Genomic DNA, 20851 nt, shown 5'->3' on the forward strand with positions numbered 1-20851 from the left:
AAATTTTCCAATGAATTGATTAATTATATTTCTTTATTTCAATTACTATTGATTTTAACTTATTTAGGTTTATCGAAACAAACTTAACCATAAACAAAAATTTCAGATAGTTTCAAAAAGTTTCAGATAGCTTTAAAAATATTAGTTCGTGTGACCTTACCATGTTCATCTGTGAGTTAATCAGACATTGCAAATAATAGCTAATTGTTAATGTACTAGCAATAATTTCATTTCTTGTTGATTAGATCTATAAGCACTAGTGTTATCTTTTAAATAGCTGAAAAAAAAACAGAATCATCCACAGTTTTAATTTGCAACAAAGCGCAATGGTAAACCAATGCAAAAATTTGATTTTCCTCTCAGACGTACGAATTTAAATTTTTGAAAAATTGTCCCAACTGTCCAAATTTTGGAACCCAAACAATTCTTAACTTGCACGGGAAACAGACGGGTGCAATTTTTTCTTTTATTATTAAAACTAACCGAATACCCGTTCGACTTGAGATAAAAAGTTAATAAATTAGTTCTGAGACAATAAATCACTACACTATAAAATGATGTCTAAAGTTAAAAGATATGCATCAACCTAAATAATTTTGATTTTTTTTTCTGTCTTATTATTTTTAACTCTCCCTGGTGACAACACGTTTTTATTTGTTGATACCATTAAAAAGAATGATTAACTGCATTCAGTATCATTAGGCATGCTCAAATCCATATCATGGTATTTAAAAGTTACCAAAATCAAGAGATTTTCTTCTGTTCTTACCCATTTCGTAAGGCCGTAAAGTAAGCAAACATCTATAAGCTTGTAGGCATCAACATTTGATGTTTAGAATAATCTACATTTTAATTTAAAACAATCGCTAGTTTGCATATTAACCAAAGCAAAGCCAATGAAAAAAATCCCATTTTCCAACGTCTCTCCCGAACGATATAGGTGACTGAAAGTTTCGAGCAAATTTTAATATCGGGGGCTAAAATCACCCCTTTTATGCCCTGTTCAAATTACGGGACATAACACAAAACAGCTCTTGACTTATAGGAAAGGTAAATGGACACAAACATTTTTTCTTTTAATATGATTATGATATCTCAAAAAACAACTTTGTTGACATTCAATGCTTCATCGTGACGTAAAGATAACAAAGCGGCCTTATCATGGGGCTATCCTTCATACTTCATTAATGACGTTGTTATTTCAACAGTAGAATGAAAATAGAGTGGGTGATTTTTATCATCTGTCACAAAATACATCGATTTAATGGTATGGAATCAGTAAGGATTCACTCATTAAAGAAAAAAAAAGGCTGAAGCATGCCAGAGTATTATAAATGCATCGTATTCTTCTTAAGTGTTAGCCTGTTTTTCTCAGTTTCTGTTCGAGCCAGAAATGTTTTCGAAATTTTTGATGAACAGATTAAAAATATATCTCAGACAATTGGGATTTCTTCTGACAAAACGAGACCATTTGGATATGAGAACAAAAGCTTTCATGATCCCCGTAAGTATTATTATTCTTTAGTATAGATATACTTTGCATGTATAGTATAGATTTGTGTTAGAATAAATATATTTTGTATGTATGTAATTCATTATTGATATACTTTGTATAAGAGTATAGAGATATTTTGATGTGTGGATAATATGCCTCCAGCATTTTATAAGTGTAGCTAAAGTAGGTTAATTCATATAGCCTTAAGCAGCGGTTCTCAAATGGTGTTCCACGGAACTATAGGGTTCCGTGAAGGAGTTAGAGGGGTTCGCATAGTAAGGAATTTTTTTGCCATTTTTTTCCAACATTTCTGACGAAATTATTAACGAAAACAATTAGATCTAGTTAAAAAACCACTATTCATTTCCCATTTCATTGTTTTCATATAATTATTAAAAGAAAAACGCTAATAAAAAAGAAGTGGCAATATTTGAAAAAATATATATATAATTTTTTAATAACAATATCTTGAATGAGAGTTAATTACACAAATTATTATTTTTAAAAAATAACGTTAACATTTCCTATCGAGCTTTTCAAATTATAATAAAATAATTAAATTCGCTAATAATGAAATATGTTTTTTCAATAACCATTTATAGCAATGCAAATTCTTTTAACGAACTTTTACATTTTAACGAAAACCATAGTTCAATGCCCATTTTGTTAATTTCCTTATTATACATTCACACCAAAAACAAATTTATTACTAGAATATATTCAGCTTCAGGTCTGTAAATCTGTCTGTCGAATATAAAACATAATTTAAGACGAATATAAAACTTCACATTTAGATAATGATACTCGTATAAGAAACAAAAAATTCAATTCTCTTATTTTGTATTACATTTTATAACCGGTGTGGAACAACCAACCTGATTCTAAGCTTACTACTATCTAATGTTCAACTCTGTAGCCTTGCAAATTTGAACCTAATGCAGAAGACCAAGGAACTTCTAGATCAAAGGTTCCCTGTTGTTTTCGACTGCGGAACCCTAAATAATCAAGTTTCTTTCGGCGGAACCCCGCAGCTTGAAATGTGTGTTTAAGAAAATGGACATAGCTATTTAAGGAAAGGGATTAATTAATAGCCCTTTAATAAAATGGACATAGCATTTTATTCCGTTTTTCAAACTTTTTTAAGCACTTTTCTTCTGTAAAAAAATAAATATAAATAAAATCGTAATGTGATATTGTTCTTTAGCATAAATCACTTATAGTATTTTTAATTAATCCTTTTTTTTTTTTTTTTTTAAAGGGATTTAAAAGATTTTTACTAGGTTGATAAGAAAACTATAAATTTATAAGCTAGGTTTTAAATATACGTTGTAGTAATTAAGATTTTTAGACTCAATTCACCGTTCAAAGTTGTGAATGAGAAAAAAATAGCCTGAAAAGTTACATCTGTAAATTATCCAGCTACACTTAACCCACAATCCGGGAATTTGCCTCCTAACGATCATGATAAGTTTTAAAGCAAGCAAAAAAAAAGTAAATGTGAAATTCCTGGTTTAGTTATCAAACTTATATTGAATATTGAAATAATATATTGCTCAATCTAAATTTAACTAAATGAGAATTCAGTATCTAGTTTTTTTAAACATTTAGCATAATCATTACGGAGCAAAAGTCCCGGACTTCGGGGTCGAGGTGACTAGGTATATTACGAATGTAACTTTTCAGACAAACACTAATAGATAAAGTCGTTCTAAAAAAATCGAAATTCTTCGTCAGTTTAATAAGACCATTGTAAATCTTGAAAAAGGAATTGCTAACAGTTAATATCTTTTAAAATAAAAATAATTTTAAAATATGTTCTGAGGGATTTAGGCAAAATGGACGACATCACAGTAGAAATTCACTTGAATCAATTTGTTTATTCTTTATAACAATGAATATTTTTCATATGACATGCCTTTATAAGCTCAAATCTAAGCCGGGGCGATAGAATTTTGAGCCATGGTGGTTCAGGGAATAGAACATCACACTGAGTTAAACCAGGTTCGAATTCCAGCTACGGCTGGTCGATACGAGTTCCTCACCCGGCTCGCACCAGGTACGGTACTAACGTAAAATATCCTCGGTGGTAGGATGATCACGAGTTACAGTCCCCTTGACATCAGTCTGATCATGGGAGGTTTTCGGGGTTTTCTCCTCCGTGTCACGCAAATAAGGGTTACATCCATCAAAAAAGTCCTCCACAAGAGCAAATTTCTCCCGTTACTTAATCCAAGAGTTCCCTTGTCTTCTAGATTGGATTCAAAATTACAAGTCTCTGGAGTTGAATAAGGGTAGTCGTAAACTCAAAATTGGTCTGCTGTTCAACGACAATCATAAAAAAAATAGAAGTTTGAAAAGCGGAATCAATTGAGGTCCATATTCTTTAAGCATTCCAAGAGTAATTAAGTACACAATAAAAAGCACTCACCAAGGATTTGTTCTCCAAACTATTAATGTAATTTCATTCTAGAATGTGACTGTGGGTTTGGATCTTCAGGTTGCGATTACAAAGATGGAAAAAAGATTTGCAAATGTGACTGGCAATATTCTCAGAACAATGACAAGTGCGAACGTAAGAACTCTTTGATTTTTTTTATTCTCCCTTCACTACATTTTCTTATAATTTATGCTAGAATAATTGATCTCGCACTACAAATTACAAGTTCAGATAAAAAAAAATCAAATTCTTGAAAAACTTCGTGTATTTTAAGAATGCGAATCGTAAGCCTATTCTGTTACACTATAGAAAATGTTTGGTGCATAGATGACCCCCTTTTTGGTGGTTAGTTATACAAAATTTTTACAGTGATGTAATCACATTTTTATTTAGATTTTCACCTTTATAGTTTTATTTATTTTTTCGACCTAGAAACAAAGCAACACATATTTTCATGTGAATTACAATCAATTAAATAGCTTCATTGCTAAAATATTCGGTTACAAAAACAAGCACATTTTTAGTAATATTTTCAATCTGAAACTTTTAAACAATTGTTATTTTGTCCAGTGTATATAAATTATATTAAAAAAGTATTTAGTTTACCTAAATACCTAAAATGGTAACAACCATATACCAAAACTTTTCAGTGTGTGCCAAAAATGAATCGATAATTGTATTTCTTAAAATTTTTCCCATTGTTAAGGTCTAGATAATAATTAATAAATACTCTTGTATATGACGAAGATCAAAAAATACTTTGGAGAGGGCGATTATAAGCACATTACAGTAACAAAAATATAGTTTTCTGTCGAATACATATATTTATACAAATTTATCTCATATTAATAACCAAGATTTCAAAAATTTTTATTTTCTTACAAATGTTACGATTAGAAATATACAAAATTTGAGAAAACTTTACTACATTTTATTAATGAATAAGGTTCGAAGTATGACCTTTTTTTTAAATTTGAAATTGTATTCGTTTCAGACATTTTGCAGTTTTAAACTGTCAGCACGTTCCTCCAGTTAAGTAATTATGAAATCGGTATTTCAAAAACTGAGTCCTGAACAAACGAATGACAAGTGATTTATCACCAGTGGCCACCAACATCTCCGATCTTGAAACCATGTATTTCCTTTTTATGCTAGAACCGCTCATGAACTCTCCATGCCAAATGCTCTGCACTGTTAGGTTTGCATAACTATTTAAGAGAGTAATTATGCAAGAAATGCTATTATGCACTCTCGCATTACTGCTAATGCACTTGAAACAAAAGAAAGAAACAAAAGAAACTAAACAAAGGAATTGAGGAGATTTTTAGAACAGAATGGAGGATCTGGCCTAAACCGATCCTTCAACAGTATTTCCTGGATGCCCCGAAATGGGGGTGGGACAGGCTAAAGCCGAACTATAGTCGAAATAATGCACTTGAGCGGAGCTACTAAAAGTTTTTTTTCCGGTCGTATGCCTGTTTTAGGCAGTGGAGGAGCGATTGTTCCTGTTTTTCAGTGGCGCCATCTATGGCCAGGAATTCGACTTCTGCCACGCCATTCACACAACCACAACCCGTTTATAGGGCGGACCACAGGAGAAAGGACATAGAACACACACAGAGAGAAAGAAACATCCATGGCTTGCCCGGGATTCGAACCCAGGACCTTTCTGATGTAAGGACAGTTCCCTGCCCCTACACAGGTCGGTCGGCATTAAAAGTATTGAAACACCAAATATGTGGAACAAATTTGATTAAAATTTGATGTTAGAGTAACAACGCTTTGTCAGCACCAAAGGAGAGATAATCAGCAAGTAGGTACTTAATTTACGTCGCACTACAGCTAGCTACACGATGGATAATTGGCGACGATCTGTGAAACATCCCTGAGAATGATCCGAACACTTTTATATGATACACAATAAAGAGCACATTTTCAGTTATTCTTCATTAAACTCTCAGAAATTATGACAATCTAGTACTGACACAATTATGCCAAAGTAACTATGTTCTTATACTTTGTTGCAGGACTTTATTTAAAAGCAATCATAAATTCCTCACGGTTATTTTCGACAAGTACTTATTTTCTCCTGTCTATTTAAGTATCAAAATAAACTCAAAAACTAACAGCTTATATGCAGTAAGGTTTGTGACATTTTTGCAGGATGCTACTGTGGAATTTTCGCCAGTAAGTGCTATTTTGAAAATAACAAAAAGAAGTGTTCCTGTTTCGGAAAATACAAGCAGAACAGTTTAGATGAATGTGCAGGTATGTATGATGAAGTGAAGAAATGTGGCATTTTTATTGATAATGTAACTTTTTTTTTTAATCTTAACATTTTCGATTATCTCTCGAGCCCTAATTGTCTTAAAGTTATTCTTGAATTAGAATTTTAAAAGCTAGATATGGATATCGATATGTAAAAGTATCACCTCATCGGTGACTTTCTTATTGTGGTCACCATTCGTAACGCATGTTTAAAAAAACAATTAACACAGCACGACATGCGTGTTTAAAGGAACGGACACAGCTCGAAACTTGTGCATAACAACGCATATTTAAGAAAATGGACACAGTTCGAGATGCGTTTTTAAGAAATTGAACCTAGCATTTAATTCCGTTTTTCTAACTTTTTTTAAATTTTTTTTTTTACCCAAAGAAACTCGTAATGTGACTGCATCCATTTGATTAAGTCACTTAGTACATTTTATTTAATTAGACTTCTTTGGGAAGACAGTAAAAGTCAACAGCTCTTTTTACAAGTCTATCACGGATCCAATACATTTATAATGATGGTATTAAATGGACGCTGAACTAATATGGATATTTTAAAGCCACTTTTTCTCGTAGAGTACTGAATGCAAAGAGATCGTTTGAGAAGTATATTTATGTACTATAAATTTATATATATATATATTGATGTCTATAAATATATTGATGTACTATAAATTTACAGCACTCTACCTATACTAATTTATATACCTATACTATAATTAGTACTATAGTACTAATTATAGTACTCTACAGTAAATCTATAGTACAATACTCTATCCAGCACCACTGACACCCAGTTTCGAGAATTTATCCCGAAATGATTATGCTTAGTGTTTAGAATGTTAGGAAGAAACAAGCTAAAAGTTAATTTAGTCGTTCAATTTGGATTGAACATCAAAATAACGAATTTTCTTCTGTGTCCATTATCCAAAACACGCATTTCAAACTAAAGTCTAAAATAAAATCTCATCGAAGTCCTGGTTTATTTCACATAAAAATATAATTGCATTTGAGCCATTTTATTTAATGGATCTGATGTCTGCCCTTCAGTATCCATGAAATCACCTGTTACGGCGCAGCGTAAGCTTAATGGTCCGGGCAGGAATATGGCAGCACAATCCTCCGTATCCTTAAAAGAGGCAATGAAGCTTAAGCTACTGGGATATACAAATTCCCCTCCCTATTAGCCTATTCAGTGGGTGATTTGACCCTCATTTCATATTAACGGATAATAGTTCTCTAACTTAGTGCTCGACGATGCTCATAAAAAAACAAAAATATTCCCGACACGGATTAGCGTGCCAGATATCTAGACCTCATGTTATTACAACAAGACTGGGATGTTCTGGAGAAAACAATTAGTTGCTCCCATCCCTCTGACAAATATGCAGAATATAAAAACAGCGTCGCTAAACATGCGGAATCTTAGTAACTCCTAAACTAAGCTTAGATAGACACACCAGTATGAAATCACTGCAATTATTTATACAATCACTGTGATGTCAGAATTAAAAATACAATACTGATTCATATTGCGGTCGATCAGTGACGTAGCCAAATTGAGGAGGTTTCATGGAGACCATGCGGATCGCCTCCTCTCCAAAATAAGTAAGAAAATTCACAGATAAAAATACACGATTTTTTTCCAATTTCCTGAGAAAAAAATATTATGAAACTGTTGTTAAGGTAAATTACACTCGATTTCCTGTAAAAATTTAAACAAAAAATATGTTGTTTACTTCTTTTCCTTACCCCTTTGTTAACAGCTTCATTTAGAGCTTTGTTAGCTTTTTTGCTGTTTGTTAGCTTCGAAGCCGTCCATGCAAAAAGAAATTCCCTAACCCTTCGGGACATATATATCACTCCCAATGACATCTTTAACAAAATAGACAAACAACAGTATCAAACAGAAGAATTTTATTGCAATTATGTTTTTTACATTGGTTTCATCAATTAAAATGCTGCTTAGTTTCAACTATCTTCAAAATCATAAATTGAGTCATTTTAATAAAAGTAATTATCGATTTTCAAGTTTCAATACTATTTCGCTTATCTGTTAAGATCTACATCTTGGCTAAAATTCTTTCGAATCTCCCCCATACATAAAATCCTAGCAATGCCACTTTTTTTTAAAAATATTTTTACTTTTTTTCCCTTGCAATTAAAGTGTAATGATTTGGAAAAATTGTGTCTAGATTTGAAACATAATGCTATGTGAAATATGAACTTGCAGATGCAAAAAGATTTTGTTATTTTCATTCTTTAATTCTTTTGAGCAGAATGTGATTGTGGATTTGATTCAAAAAGCTGTGAATTCAGTGGATATTCAAAGGTGTGCACTTGCAATTCTGGATATATTGTTATACGTGATAAATGTGAAAGTAAGTTATGCTCATATGCATTGTAAATTATACATGGTGTTCTGTAATCACCCTCATTAACATATAGATTTTTTTAGAATACTTGTCTGAAAGGAAGTTTAAAAATTATACACTTTTAAATAATTGCAAATTAATATTAAAGCGAGTAAAAAATGTAATAAAAATCTGAGAATAAGATGTTGATGTAGTTCATTTACGTCGCACTAGAGCTACAGAATGGGCTGGCTATTGGCGACGGTCTGGGAAACATCCCTGAGGATGATCCGACGACATGCCATCACAATTTTGATCCTCTGCAGAGAGGATGGCAACACCGCTTCGGTAGCCCGACGACCTGCACGCGAAGTCGAGCACTTTACGATAGAACAGTTCAACGAGGATTAATACCACACACTCTCGGTCCCTTCGCAGACTGATCCAAGTGGTCCCTCACCCGCACACTGACCACAACCAGTGTTGTTTGACTTCGGTGATCTGCGGGGAACCGTGTCTTAAGTCCACTACGGGACCCTCTATGGAAGAATTAGAATTAAGGAAAGCTGAATTGAAAATGTCATAACCATTTTGGTTTGCTGATGATGTTGAAGGTGTTGCGATTATCGCTTTTCACTTTCTTTCAATTTTGATGACAATTCAACAAATTTTGATGTTTTCAATTTTACCTACCTCGATATTAATATGTAAAATCTTTATAACATTCACGTTCCTTGTTAAATATTAATTTACCTAATAGTGGGAATTTTTTTGTTTCATTTTTGAGAAAGGTTCTAAAAATATATTTTTAGGATTGTGGTTATCAATCACTTTACGTATAACTTTTATTTAGTTTGTAGAAAATAAAAAAATGACATACCAGGATAAATTTTAATTAATTATTAGATATTTAGAATGATAATTTTTTATTAATACTTACTTACATAATATTGAATTATTGCAACATATTATTACTAAAATTATATTATTAATACATAAGTATTGCTATTATTATATTACAAAACAAATACTATCATTTGAGATGTCCTTATTTCATTGCGAAGACGATAATTTATATTTCTTATCCAGACATGAATTCTTTCGAATTCAAATTGGGAGTTGTATTTATTCTGATGTCTAAAATTTAAACGACGACAATTATAATAATTTAAACAATTAAAACTACTCCTCTCCAGCATTTTAACTTTTGACCCCACATATATGAAAGTGACTGCAATCTGCAAAATACGATTTCAATATTATGTTCAAGAGACTCGTCTAAAGTTAATGTTTGGTACAATCCTCTATAATTTTTGCTTATTTTGCTTTATCACTAACTAAGGGGTAACACAATTTCTGTGAAATTCACTACATAACGAAACTTATATTATTAATAGTATACTTTAAGGCTTATTTCGAGAAACAACGATTTGAAAGTTTAAGCTCATTTAATATCCTAGTTAAATTTTAACTTCGTTAGCACAGTGGTTTAAAGAATAGGCGTCTCAAGGTTACCGGATTTCCCCACTCCCTATGCTTTCCCCCTCTCCATTTCCATGGTTTTAGAAAATTTTGCTTTTTTCCATACCAATTGATTCTCCAACTTCTTACTGAATATTACTGGCTTTAGGGAAAAAGTAAGATTTGCCAAAACTACTATAACCTTGCCCTACTCGGGATTTAAAACAGGAACAAAATCTGCAGCTCCTCCACGAGAGCAGAATTTCGCTTTTCTTTTATCAATTTTCGGTGAGTATCCCCTTCTCGGGATTTCAAAAGTTATTTAGCTAAAAAAAACCTGCTCGGGATTTCGAAGTTGTTTGGCTAAAATCCCCTTCGCGGGATTTCAAAGTTCAAAAATAGTTAAAGGTCGTTGTTCACATTCCGGACGCAAGCCCCCATTATTTGTGGGAGTTAGTGCAGCATAAGATGAAATAATGACGATTTAACAATCAAACTTAGCATTTTATAGAAATAAAAAGATGGAAGGATATAACAGTGACATGTTTGGTGAGAGCTGCCTTCTCGTAGTATCGCCAAAACGGATGTGAATAAGAATTAAATTGTTCTATGGTATAAAGTCAAGAGTTAATTATAAATTCGGAACTTCCCCATCGGGACTGGTTGGCGCCTCTCAATGGCAAAAAGGATTATGAAACTATCTTTTAATATTACAAGATGACTGACGGCTTGCGCAATCTGCCAAGTATTACGCCATGTTGCTGAAAGTCTACAAGAAAAAAAACATTTACTAACAATAGTAGCACATTTTCAACTTTTCGAAAATGATTTATTGCATACCACTAAGTAATGAATATCTTGGTTAAATCAAATTGTTTCTAGGTCGAACAATTTAGCTCGAACAGGTCCTCGAACCTTAGCTACTTGGTACCTCTATCCACCTCTTTCTCTATATATCAAACAATTATTATATAAACAGTATAAAACTTTAATGAGATTAATATATATATACTAGCTGACCCGGCAAACGTTGTTTTGCCATATGAATTATTTCTTATTTCTAGAGTATGAAAATATATCTTATTATATGAGTGGAAGAGGCATGGAGCGCTGTGAACGATGACGGAATGTGAAAATAACAATACACCAAATAATAGTTTTTTTCAATTTATTGTAACTTTTTTTATAAATTATATATACAACGAATTCTGAAAATATTAGTCAACAATATTAATCTTTTAGTCCAATGGAGTGTATAATATTTTTTGTCATTCCATCTTTAGCTAACACAAACAAACTGGATGGTTTGCCCACTCGAGAGCATGCCACGTATATTCGTGTGAAAAACATGGTGGGCTCAAACCTAAGACAGAAACAGACATTGTTTGGCCTTGTCACTTGTCATTGCAAGGGCCAATCTAATGGGGAACTGAATGCGTTTAAATTGAATTGGCACATCTGTGGGTATAATAGGGATTCGTGGAAGTAATATACTTTCACCCCGGAATTTGTCATTTAAAATAATAACTTCGATAACGTTGTTCATTTTTAATGACTAATCGCGTGTCGTTGCACAGCCATGGTGGGTTCAAATTACGAAGCAAAATAACCGGAGATTCAACTTTGAGTACTAAACTATGCGGTGGTATGCCTGGTAAGTCCAATTAGTTTAAAACTATTGGAAAATTTGCAGCTTCAATGTGATCGCGAACTGCATCAACGGATATATATATGTCACCAAGTTACCTGGCAATAACTGTTTGAATAAACCGGGACATGCATCAACCGGTGTGCCTTGATTGCGGGGTTTCCATTTTTTTGTTTGAGCCCATGTGAAATAGTATGGTACTTCTGAGTAAAGTAATATCCATGCAAAGGCATCCGCACGATTACACAATTCAAAAAAAATCTGTCAGTGTAGTTTTTGGTGGATTTATAGCTCGGTCAATCGCTGTCTCGTTCGTGAAATATACGCTCTGACCGTTTTCAAGATGGACGGCTAAATGAGTAACGGTTGGATCATGAATTGGGAATCCAAAGTTACGCCAAACAGCTTCTTTGCAGCTGATGTACCGGCCAATTTGGTACAGCGTTATTTCGTCGTTGTTATTCACTGGAAGAGCAGTCACATTAGTACTTTCAACTCGAAATACTGCCATATTATATACTGCCTTTATTCATATACTTGCAAATATATTTGATGCTCTTCTTTTAAGGGCGAGCATAAGTATTACAGTTTAATATGACTTGTTGCAACGTGCGTGAATATTACTTTTTATTAATTATGTTTCTATGTCTAGTTTGGAATCGTTTAAATAAAGATATATTTTAAATATATGTTAAATTTGTCCAATAAAGGAAAAAAAATTAGTTATAAACCTATTCTCAGACCTACTGAATATACATATAAAATTTCATCGAAATCGGTCGAGCCGTTTAGGAGGAGTTCAACCACTAAAACTGTGACAAGAGATTTTTATATATATAGATATATATTTCTTTGTAGAATGTGATTGTGGTCCAATGTCCTTATCATGTGATCTTACGTACGACAAGTATACTAGGTGCACATGCCAACCCGGTTATGTTGCGAAAAGAAGTAGATGGGAGATGGATGAGAAATGCGAAAGTAAATATATTATGATTCCAGTTCCTCAATACATACTTTTGTCTTATCTTATAGAATTTTTTACAACACATTTCACTTATAGAGCTCAAAATACAAGATGATTTTTTTTAAAAGTTGTGAAATCAAAAACAAGCAACAAAAGAACGACTGATCAAAAATAAGGGAAATTTCTACAATATGCTCCCTAGGCAATGCTCATTTTTCTAGGCGCAATTAAAAAAAACACCTTAAAGTCGCATTGGTAGATAGCATTGAACGTGTAGTATAGTCAAAAGACGAGCTTGCGCATGATGCACACACAGTAGAGATGAATTCGATCCTACCTGGGCCCAAAGAATTTTAATCCGAAGAACCTACCTGAGGCCAAAATACATAGGATTACTTAGATCCCGAATCCTCCCTAAATTTACTTCGGATAAAGACCAAATTTTGCAATCTCACCACTCGGCCTTCAATTTCTGAACGAGGAAATTAGTCATTAAAACCCATATATTATCACTAATCTGTAAAGAAAAGAAATGCGAATAGAAAAGACTAGAACTGAATGTGAAAGTAGTATTATCAACAACAGCAAACATTCAAGTTTTTTTTTATCATCTATAAGATTCCCAGTCAGAAACCTCCTTTGTATAAACCAATAAGTTTAAAAAAATTTTTTGTTCCCTATGCTCTATCTTTACACTTTTTTAAAAATTCTGAATCAAATTACGGTAAAAAGTACTGCTACCATGAGAACAATATCCGTGTAATCCCTCTTAGCCATAAAATTTTACACCGTAATTTTTATATTAGTATATAACAGCTAATTACAGTGATTTTAGAATAAATATTAATGTAAAAATTACAGTATGTCATATTTTTTGTTCAGTAAAATTTTACGGTAAAAAGTGATGATACTCAGGGTGGCGGTACTTTTTACCGTAATTTGATTCGGAATTTTTCGAATTGTACTGCATTATGTAAAAATGCCTTTGTTTGAATGCCACTGTAATTTTTTTTACCAATTTTACATTTTTTTTTTATCAATTTTATATTCTTTATTCTTAATAACTAAACCTAGCGTTTGCTTAAAAACTGTTAGAGAAGTTCATAAAAGTTTTATCATGAGCGTGAAATATTTTTTTGTAAACGGGTCCGAGCTTCCGAAGCACCGTCAGTTGTTTTTCTGCACTTGACGATATTCTTAGTTTCAATTAACGTACAGCGCTATCTATCGGTGCAATTTTAAGTCATTTCTCTTAACCACATCGAAAAAAACTCCTATTCCCTTGGTAGTAGAGTTGCAAGGAGTACAAAAAAAACGTTATATATCTGGGAATAAACCGGGTATTTTGGGAAACAAATTTTGAAAATTGCTGTAAAATCAATGAATTCATATTTTTCAGCGGATGTAATATAAATCTTTTGCAAGAATAAATTTAGTTAACTAACTTTTCGCAGACTTTTTAACTTTTTGTTTAATCTTTGATAGTACATTTTGAAAAATAATATTCTGCTTTGTCATTTCTTTTAATAACTTGGGTTGAGCATTTTATTAAAACATAAAATTCTCCGTTTCAATAATCTTATGTTTTTCTCTGATATTTTGTAAAAAAGTGTTTAATTTCATGGAAATTATAGTTGGTAGTTTTTAATAAATTTATAAGATTAAGAAAAATTCAAAAATGACATTTAATAAAGTATTACAAGATTAAAGTAAAGTTGAAGATTAATAAAGTATTGTTAGATTAATAAAGCTTAATTGTTAGATTAATGAAGTATTGTATTAGAAAAAGGCACATTGCAAATTATTGCAATTGAAAGTTAACAAGCTACTCAAATGTATTACTATTTTTTTTTTTAAATTTAGATTGCATATATTATCTTGCATACATTAATCTCTCAATTCATATCAGCCTCCAAAATTTCAAGTTAATCTCCTAAAACTCCAAGGTTTATTCCTGTCTTTCTAAAACTGTAACTACTTGGGAGCCCACTGTTACAATTTCAATCTTTTTGAATAAGTTTTTTGTTACAGTTTTTTAACTTCAAAACTTCATCGCTTAGCTTTACAAATATCTCGGGTTGAGTTATATCTAGGGTGACCAGATTTTTTCGGGCAATTCCGGGGACACTCATCTCTACCCCCCCCCCCATTTTATCGACAGAAAAAATTGGAAAAAAATTTTGATCATTTATCTTAAGAAATATTATTTTTTTTCGTTTACATTTTTTTTATAATTTAGTACATAAATTATATCTTTAAAATCGTGATCATAACATTTTTACACAATTTTAAAATCTGTTAACAAAACAATTTTATTGCTTTTAAAATTATACTGTTTCTAAACACCGTATTTTTCTGAAGAATGAACCTTATTTAAAATTTCAGGATTTTTTTCGAGTAATTGAGAAAATATGTCACATGAAAAATCAAAATTAATCAGTACAGATAAAACCGCTTTCACTGTATTCACATGCATTCGCGATTTTTCTTCAGTCCAATAGTTATTTATGCGCGAAAATACCCGTTCTACAGGCGCATTGCTGCTTGGCCAGCACATTGCAAGTTCAACAATTCTTTTGATATTTGTAAATGGTATATTGTTTTTTTGAAAATAATTGTTTATTTCGCGCCATTTGTCTGTTATGTGTACGGATTGGTACCATTTATCGTCTTTTGCATCCAAATAACCTTCAAGATAAGTAAACTCGTCAAATAAATCGTCGGAATTAACATTCAAAATTGCACATTTTGAAGAGAGAGACAGAACTGCCTCGTCGAATTCAGACCGTGAAGGCATACAATCTAAAAGAAGGCACTTCAAATCAGACTTGTCATCGTTGTTATCGTTCCAAGCTTCTAAATATGAAATCGCAGCTTCATAGAAATCTTTCGACGTTTCTAAATAAGAATCTTCAGTAATGATATTCTCAGCAATCAATTTAGTCAATCCAGGTTTTACAACAAGTGGAACAAATTTGGCATTCTTTCGTGCTTTCAATTTAAATATCAAATCCTTGACAACAGCTCCAGTTTCAATAACACATTTGTCATCGCTTTCAATTTTCAAGATGCTTTGATTAAAAATTGCAGCATGCGAATGCGCAAAAAACAACCATAACTCGGTTGTTTCACTCTCAAAATAATTCTTCAAGATTTTTGGGCACTTTTTTTCAGACAACATAAATTCTTTAAGAGATGAATAAATTTTAAGAATTCTTTCTACAGCAGGAAGTAATGTCAACCACCTAACATGAATGTGTCCTAAAATTTGATATTCTTGGTCAGCATACTCACAAAATTCTTTCAGTCTTTCAATTCGGACTGTGTAAATTTTAAAATAACTAAAAAGTTTAGATACCATAACTTCAATATCTACAGGCAAACAATCAAAAGCAGTTTTAGCGCCATTATGTATAATATGCGCATTACACCCAAAACCAAAAATATCTCTTCCTAACTCAGTTTGAAGTTTAGTATGAACATTTTCTGTTCCTCTTCTTAACAATCCTCCAAAATTAGTGTTAGTATTATCCGCAGACAAACCAGCCATTTTATCCTTCAATTGGAACTCGAATAGTGCGTTTAATATTTCTGAAGATAAAATCTTTGCAGTTTCTCCTTTAATTTCGTTTAATGATACAAGTTTATTATTAATTGGATCTTTAGCACAGTCCCACTGAAAATACCGCACTAAAATAGGAAGTAATTTTACATGATTGTGATTGGAAGTATCGTAAGATATTGTTACAAATTGAACAGACTGTAAATCTTTCTTCAATTCAAGAAATGCCCACGGAGAGAAAACATTGACAGCGATAGCTTCGCATTTTGTTCGGGCACAAGAAAATTTCTTGTCTACAAATTTCTTCTGTAAATTTGAAGTACAGTCCATGCTGCGAAACGATTGGTTGTGACGAATGGTGTGAAATGCAAGCGTTCCTTCATATGTTGCTAAGTCAAACTCTTCTTTGGATGGTTCCAGCTTACGAAAAAACTGTTTGACGGATTTCGTTTTTGTTTTTGCTGCCAAAGCTTCTTTGTGTTTAATTGTAAGAATGTGATCTGCTATAGCTGTTCGTCCTCCACTTCCAACTGAAAACGTTGCTCCACACATTGTACATTTTACTTTGGAAGAATTATCAGGATTCGGTTCAATAAATGGAAACTCGTTTTTCCAACCATCCAAATAATGGCATTTTCTTTTTTTTTTGTTTCTGTTGCCATATTAACATCTATTTTAAAGAAATAAAAATATTTTTCTAAATATCTATTACGATAACAAATTATGAGGTTTTCAAAATATAGAATAAAATTAGAATTCATAAAAATTAATTAGTCGTAAGTGATAATAATAACAATTGCATAAAAAATGGTTTTATACTTTATTGGTTAGATATTTATAAAATGTTTACCTGATTATGAAATGTTTTAGTTATTTTTCTAAAATAAAACAGAAATGTAGTAATTGTTTTTGTTTTAAGTGGAAATTAGCTAATATTGGCAGTTTATGTAACCCAAGATATTAATTGTTTTAAAAGCAGCAACTAATATTCATGTTACGTCTTGTTTTAAACTTTTTTTCTTATATAAACATGTCTGGCGTACAGCCTAGTAAAAATGTACATATAACTAGATATTAAAGCTATGTGCTCCAAAATTTCTGTAGTATAAGTTATAGTGTGTTCTTAAAAACTAGTGGAATGAACCTTAAATAAATCATAAACCTATATAATGGAAAAATCATAAAAATTAGGTAGAATATCATTAAATTTATAGAAACTAATACGATGTGGGAAAATGAAAATAATGACAACTTAGCACAACAAATAAGTTTTCAAAATCTTACCGGACATTTACTTTTATTTCTTTGATTGATTTAACAGAGCATGATACCAACATAATGACTTAAATCTAAACTGAAACTGAAAAAGGGAAAAAAAAATACCAAAACACATTCTTTCTTGATTAACAGTACCAGTTGCGCCATCTGTTATTGAAATTATAAAAAAGGTCAAGACAGCTAGTTTATATTTAATTTTCAATGCTTACATTAATTTGTATGAAAATTTTTGAGAAAATAAAAATTACATATAACATATTTTTATCAAATATTTTACACAAAATTTTTCAATTTTATAACCGGGGACAAAACCGGGGACGCAAACAGACCGGGGACACGAGGTCCTCGCCGGGGACAATCCCCGGAAATCGGGGACGTCTGGTCACCCTAGTTATATCAGGATTTTAAGTTAAAGGATTAAAATAATAACCTAGTGTTTTAAGTTTGCTTTTGCCACGGATTTTACCTTTAAAGAGTTGATAAAATGGGTGCCTGGTTCATTCGGTACTATAACAAAGATTATCAATGTCATTCTAACCTCTAATTCTGGACACTCCAGGGTTAAGGGCTACATTATTGAGGACCAGCAACGCGTGAAGGAAAACCTTGGGTCAGAATCTATCTTTCTTTCACGATAGAAGAAAAACAAAGAAGCAAAGTGAAGATGAATGTACCGCCAAAAAAAACGGGATTACTTTCTGACAATATTATCATGCAGTGTCCATTTCACGTATAGTTTGAGGAACTTAGATATCTTTATTATATAATAACGCTGCTTCTAAAGATGAGAGATGGTAATGACGGGTATTTGGCGCCACATTAGACTGGAGGTCATTATCTAGCAAAACCCTTAAGATTGTTTTCCTGCTCATTCATAGATTAACTTTGAAGCCAAGGAAGGACTAAAAAACAACTTTAAGATCTATCTCATATCATTGGCGAATTGTTGCTCATTACTTTTGTCTCTTATCGCTCTGGATTAAATCGATTTTTTTCCAGAGCAAAAAAGATCAAATCTTCATAATCTCCCATCATTGACGAAAACGTTTTTGGAGAGGATATTTCAAAGTTCTTTTATGTAATCAAACGCTCAAAAAATGCTTAGATATTTATAACAATAGGTTAAATAATCAATTCCTTTTAAAATTATCACTTGGTGATAAATCCAATCAGTCTTTCTCACTCGTCTTTTTCGTTCCATGTGTAAACAAAAAAATTTAAAAAAAAAATTAAAAAAATGTCTTTTTGTGTGTATCTCTCATAAGCAATAGAATCTTGGCCATGTAACATAACATATTATAATATGCGGTTTTGATTGTATTTTCTTTCAGCGCCTGGACCCTCTGGATGGAAAGTTGCCACTTACATTGAATCGGTTATCTTCGGCCTCACCATTCTTACCTGTACAATCATACTTTGCTGTAAAAGGTATTATTGAGATAATTTAAGAGTACTATTCTAGAACTATCTGTAGGGAAGAATGTTGTACACAGGACTAATTTTGACCTTTATTTTCTGTGTAGTTTGTAATAGTTCAACAACTTCACAATGTTTGCGAAAAATGCTTTGTAAGTTTGTCTATTAGTCCAAATTTTTTTTTGAACTAACGCTGGTATACACTCCCAAAAAATATCATTAGTTTCAAGAAAGAAGAAAAACTGATCCAAGATAGATGGTTTTGTATCCCAAACCAGTGGTTCTCAACTCATGGGCCACGGGTAGATGGTACTGGACCATGGACGCTGTAAATGGATTAGGGGTATGAGCCTTTAAAAAAAATTTGAGTATTAAATATAGGAATAAATTGTTGAGAGTAACTTGAGTGAATACAAAATAATTATTTTCTTTAAGGAAAAAAATTAATTCTTGTGCAGTACTATTTATTAATTACTGTCATATAAACACAATATATCGTCTTACGCATATGATAGATACTTGTCATAATATTTTTTTTTACTTAAACACTTAGAAGTTAGTGAACCTTATTTCGATTTTTTTTTTATTTTTTACTATAAAATTGCTGGTCCTCACTGCTTAAGAGGTTGAGAACGCCTAAAATCATAAAATAGTCACTGCTATGGATAACATTAAGTTTGAGTTCTTATCTTCTAAATTTAAATATTGGTATATCCATGCATTCCTATTTTTAATCAAGTTGCCCGCATTAATCAAAATAAATCAAATGAATCATAAAGGCAATATTAAGTAATATTTTGTTTAATTTATTCAATACATAAAAACTTCAAGATTCCGTATTTCTTAGTTGATAAGAAACTACATTTGCGGTAACTAGCATTCAAACTGGTATAATTTAGAACTTAGGTCCTAGACAAAGCAAGTACAAGATTTTTTTTATTTAGTTAGGCCTAGAAAAAAAATCTTAAAAAATGGTTAGGTACTTTTTCTTATAGAAAATGGAATTTAGGTACTTATCCACCTTATTTGTTTTTCAAATGTAAGCACTACTATATGGTTTTTCCATTGAAATTATTAGGAAACTTTATCAGAAACTAAATAAAAATTTAAAAAATGCTTGTTATCACACACTTTCAAAACCTAAAATGGTTCATCGCACAGCGAATAATACCCCTATTGTTACATTAACTAGTTATTTACTTACTGTTACATTAACTAACACCAACTAATTATATTGCATGTAGAATTTTCCCCCTAGGGGATTCAAATATTAACACTGGTTTATGTGGTCCAAGGTACAATATTCTCCCCTATAGTAAATGATATTCTTTTAAGCCACATTTCTGCAAATAAATAAAAGCAATATATATAAATTCTAATACTATATATTAAGGACTGTCTTCCTGGAACTGTCTGTATATAAGGTACAAATTTAAATATAAAGATCCTTTATTTTTATTTTCTTCTAGGAAACCATCATAGTCGAACAGTAGTTGCAACAATTATGAGGAACTGTTTCTTATTTCTGCAAACCAAAGAGCTTATATTTGTGTCAAATATTTTAATAAAAAGTTTAATTTTCGTTTTTTGTTTCTTATAAGAATCAGTTATGATAAATTGAGGGAAAATGGTCATCAGTTTGTTTCGTCAATACACAAATTTTTCTTCGATTATATCTACTATACTACCCTATACAATGGTAAACATACTATGCCACTTTTTTTTCCCTTTCCTCCAGACGTGGACACGTACCTAGGTTTGCAAAACCCTTACCCTTATGCACGGTCCACGTCTGGCTACCAGTCCAGCTCGCCACAACCCGGTGAGCTAGCCTGATCAGTGGACATACTATGCCACTGAAAATATTAAGACATAATTGTTTTAGAGCCTATAACACCAAACATACCGATGTGACTTATTAATACCCGAAGTGTTTTCTAACTGCCAATCATATTTTTT

At 31.8% G+C, this 20851-nt stretch overlaps 1 protein-coding gene across 1 annotated transcript; it reads left to right on the plus strand.

The window, feature by feature from the left end:
- The first annotated feature begins 1163 nt into the window (after positions 1-1163).
- LOC107441309 (uncharacterized) lies at positions 1164-20474 on the plus strand. Its single transcript, XM_043053671.3, has 7 exons — positions 1164-1504; positions 3966-4067; positions 6096-6200; positions 8486-8587; positions 12528-12650; positions 18808-18904; positions 20362-20474. Exons 1-7 carry the CDS (start codon positions 1318-1320, stop codon positions 20372-20374), a joined length of 729 nt encoding a protein of 242 aa, XP_042909605.2. The 5' UTR covers positions 1164-1317; the 3' UTR covers positions 20375-20474.
- Positions 20475-20851: the final 377 nt, after the last annotated feature.

This window comes from Parasteatoda tepidariorum, chromosome 2, assembly GCF_982258835.1.
Source record: "Parasteatoda tepidariorum strain Cologne lab strain chromosome 2, Ptep-v5.0, whole genome shotgun sequence".
NCBI classification, from domain to species: Eukaryota; Metazoa; Arthropoda; class Arachnida; order Araneae; family Theridiidae; genus Parasteatoda; species Parasteatoda tepidariorum.

What these genes read in the sequence shown, in the direction of transcription:
- LOC107441309 (XM_043053671.3), top strand. Translation starts at nt 1,318, where the DNA reads ATGCCAGAGTATTATAAATGCATCGTATTCTTCTTAAGTGTTAGCCTG. An exon ending in GAACAATGACAAGTGCGAAC is followed by an intron (nt 4,068 to 6,095) that starts GTAAGAACTCTT and finishes ACATTTTTGCAG; the next exon opens with GATGCTACTGTGGAATTTTC. An exon ending in CAGTTTAGATGAATGTGCAG is followed by an intron (nt 6,201 to 8,485) that starts GTATGTATGATG and finishes TCTTTTGAGCAG; the next exon opens with AATGTGATTGTGGATTTGAT.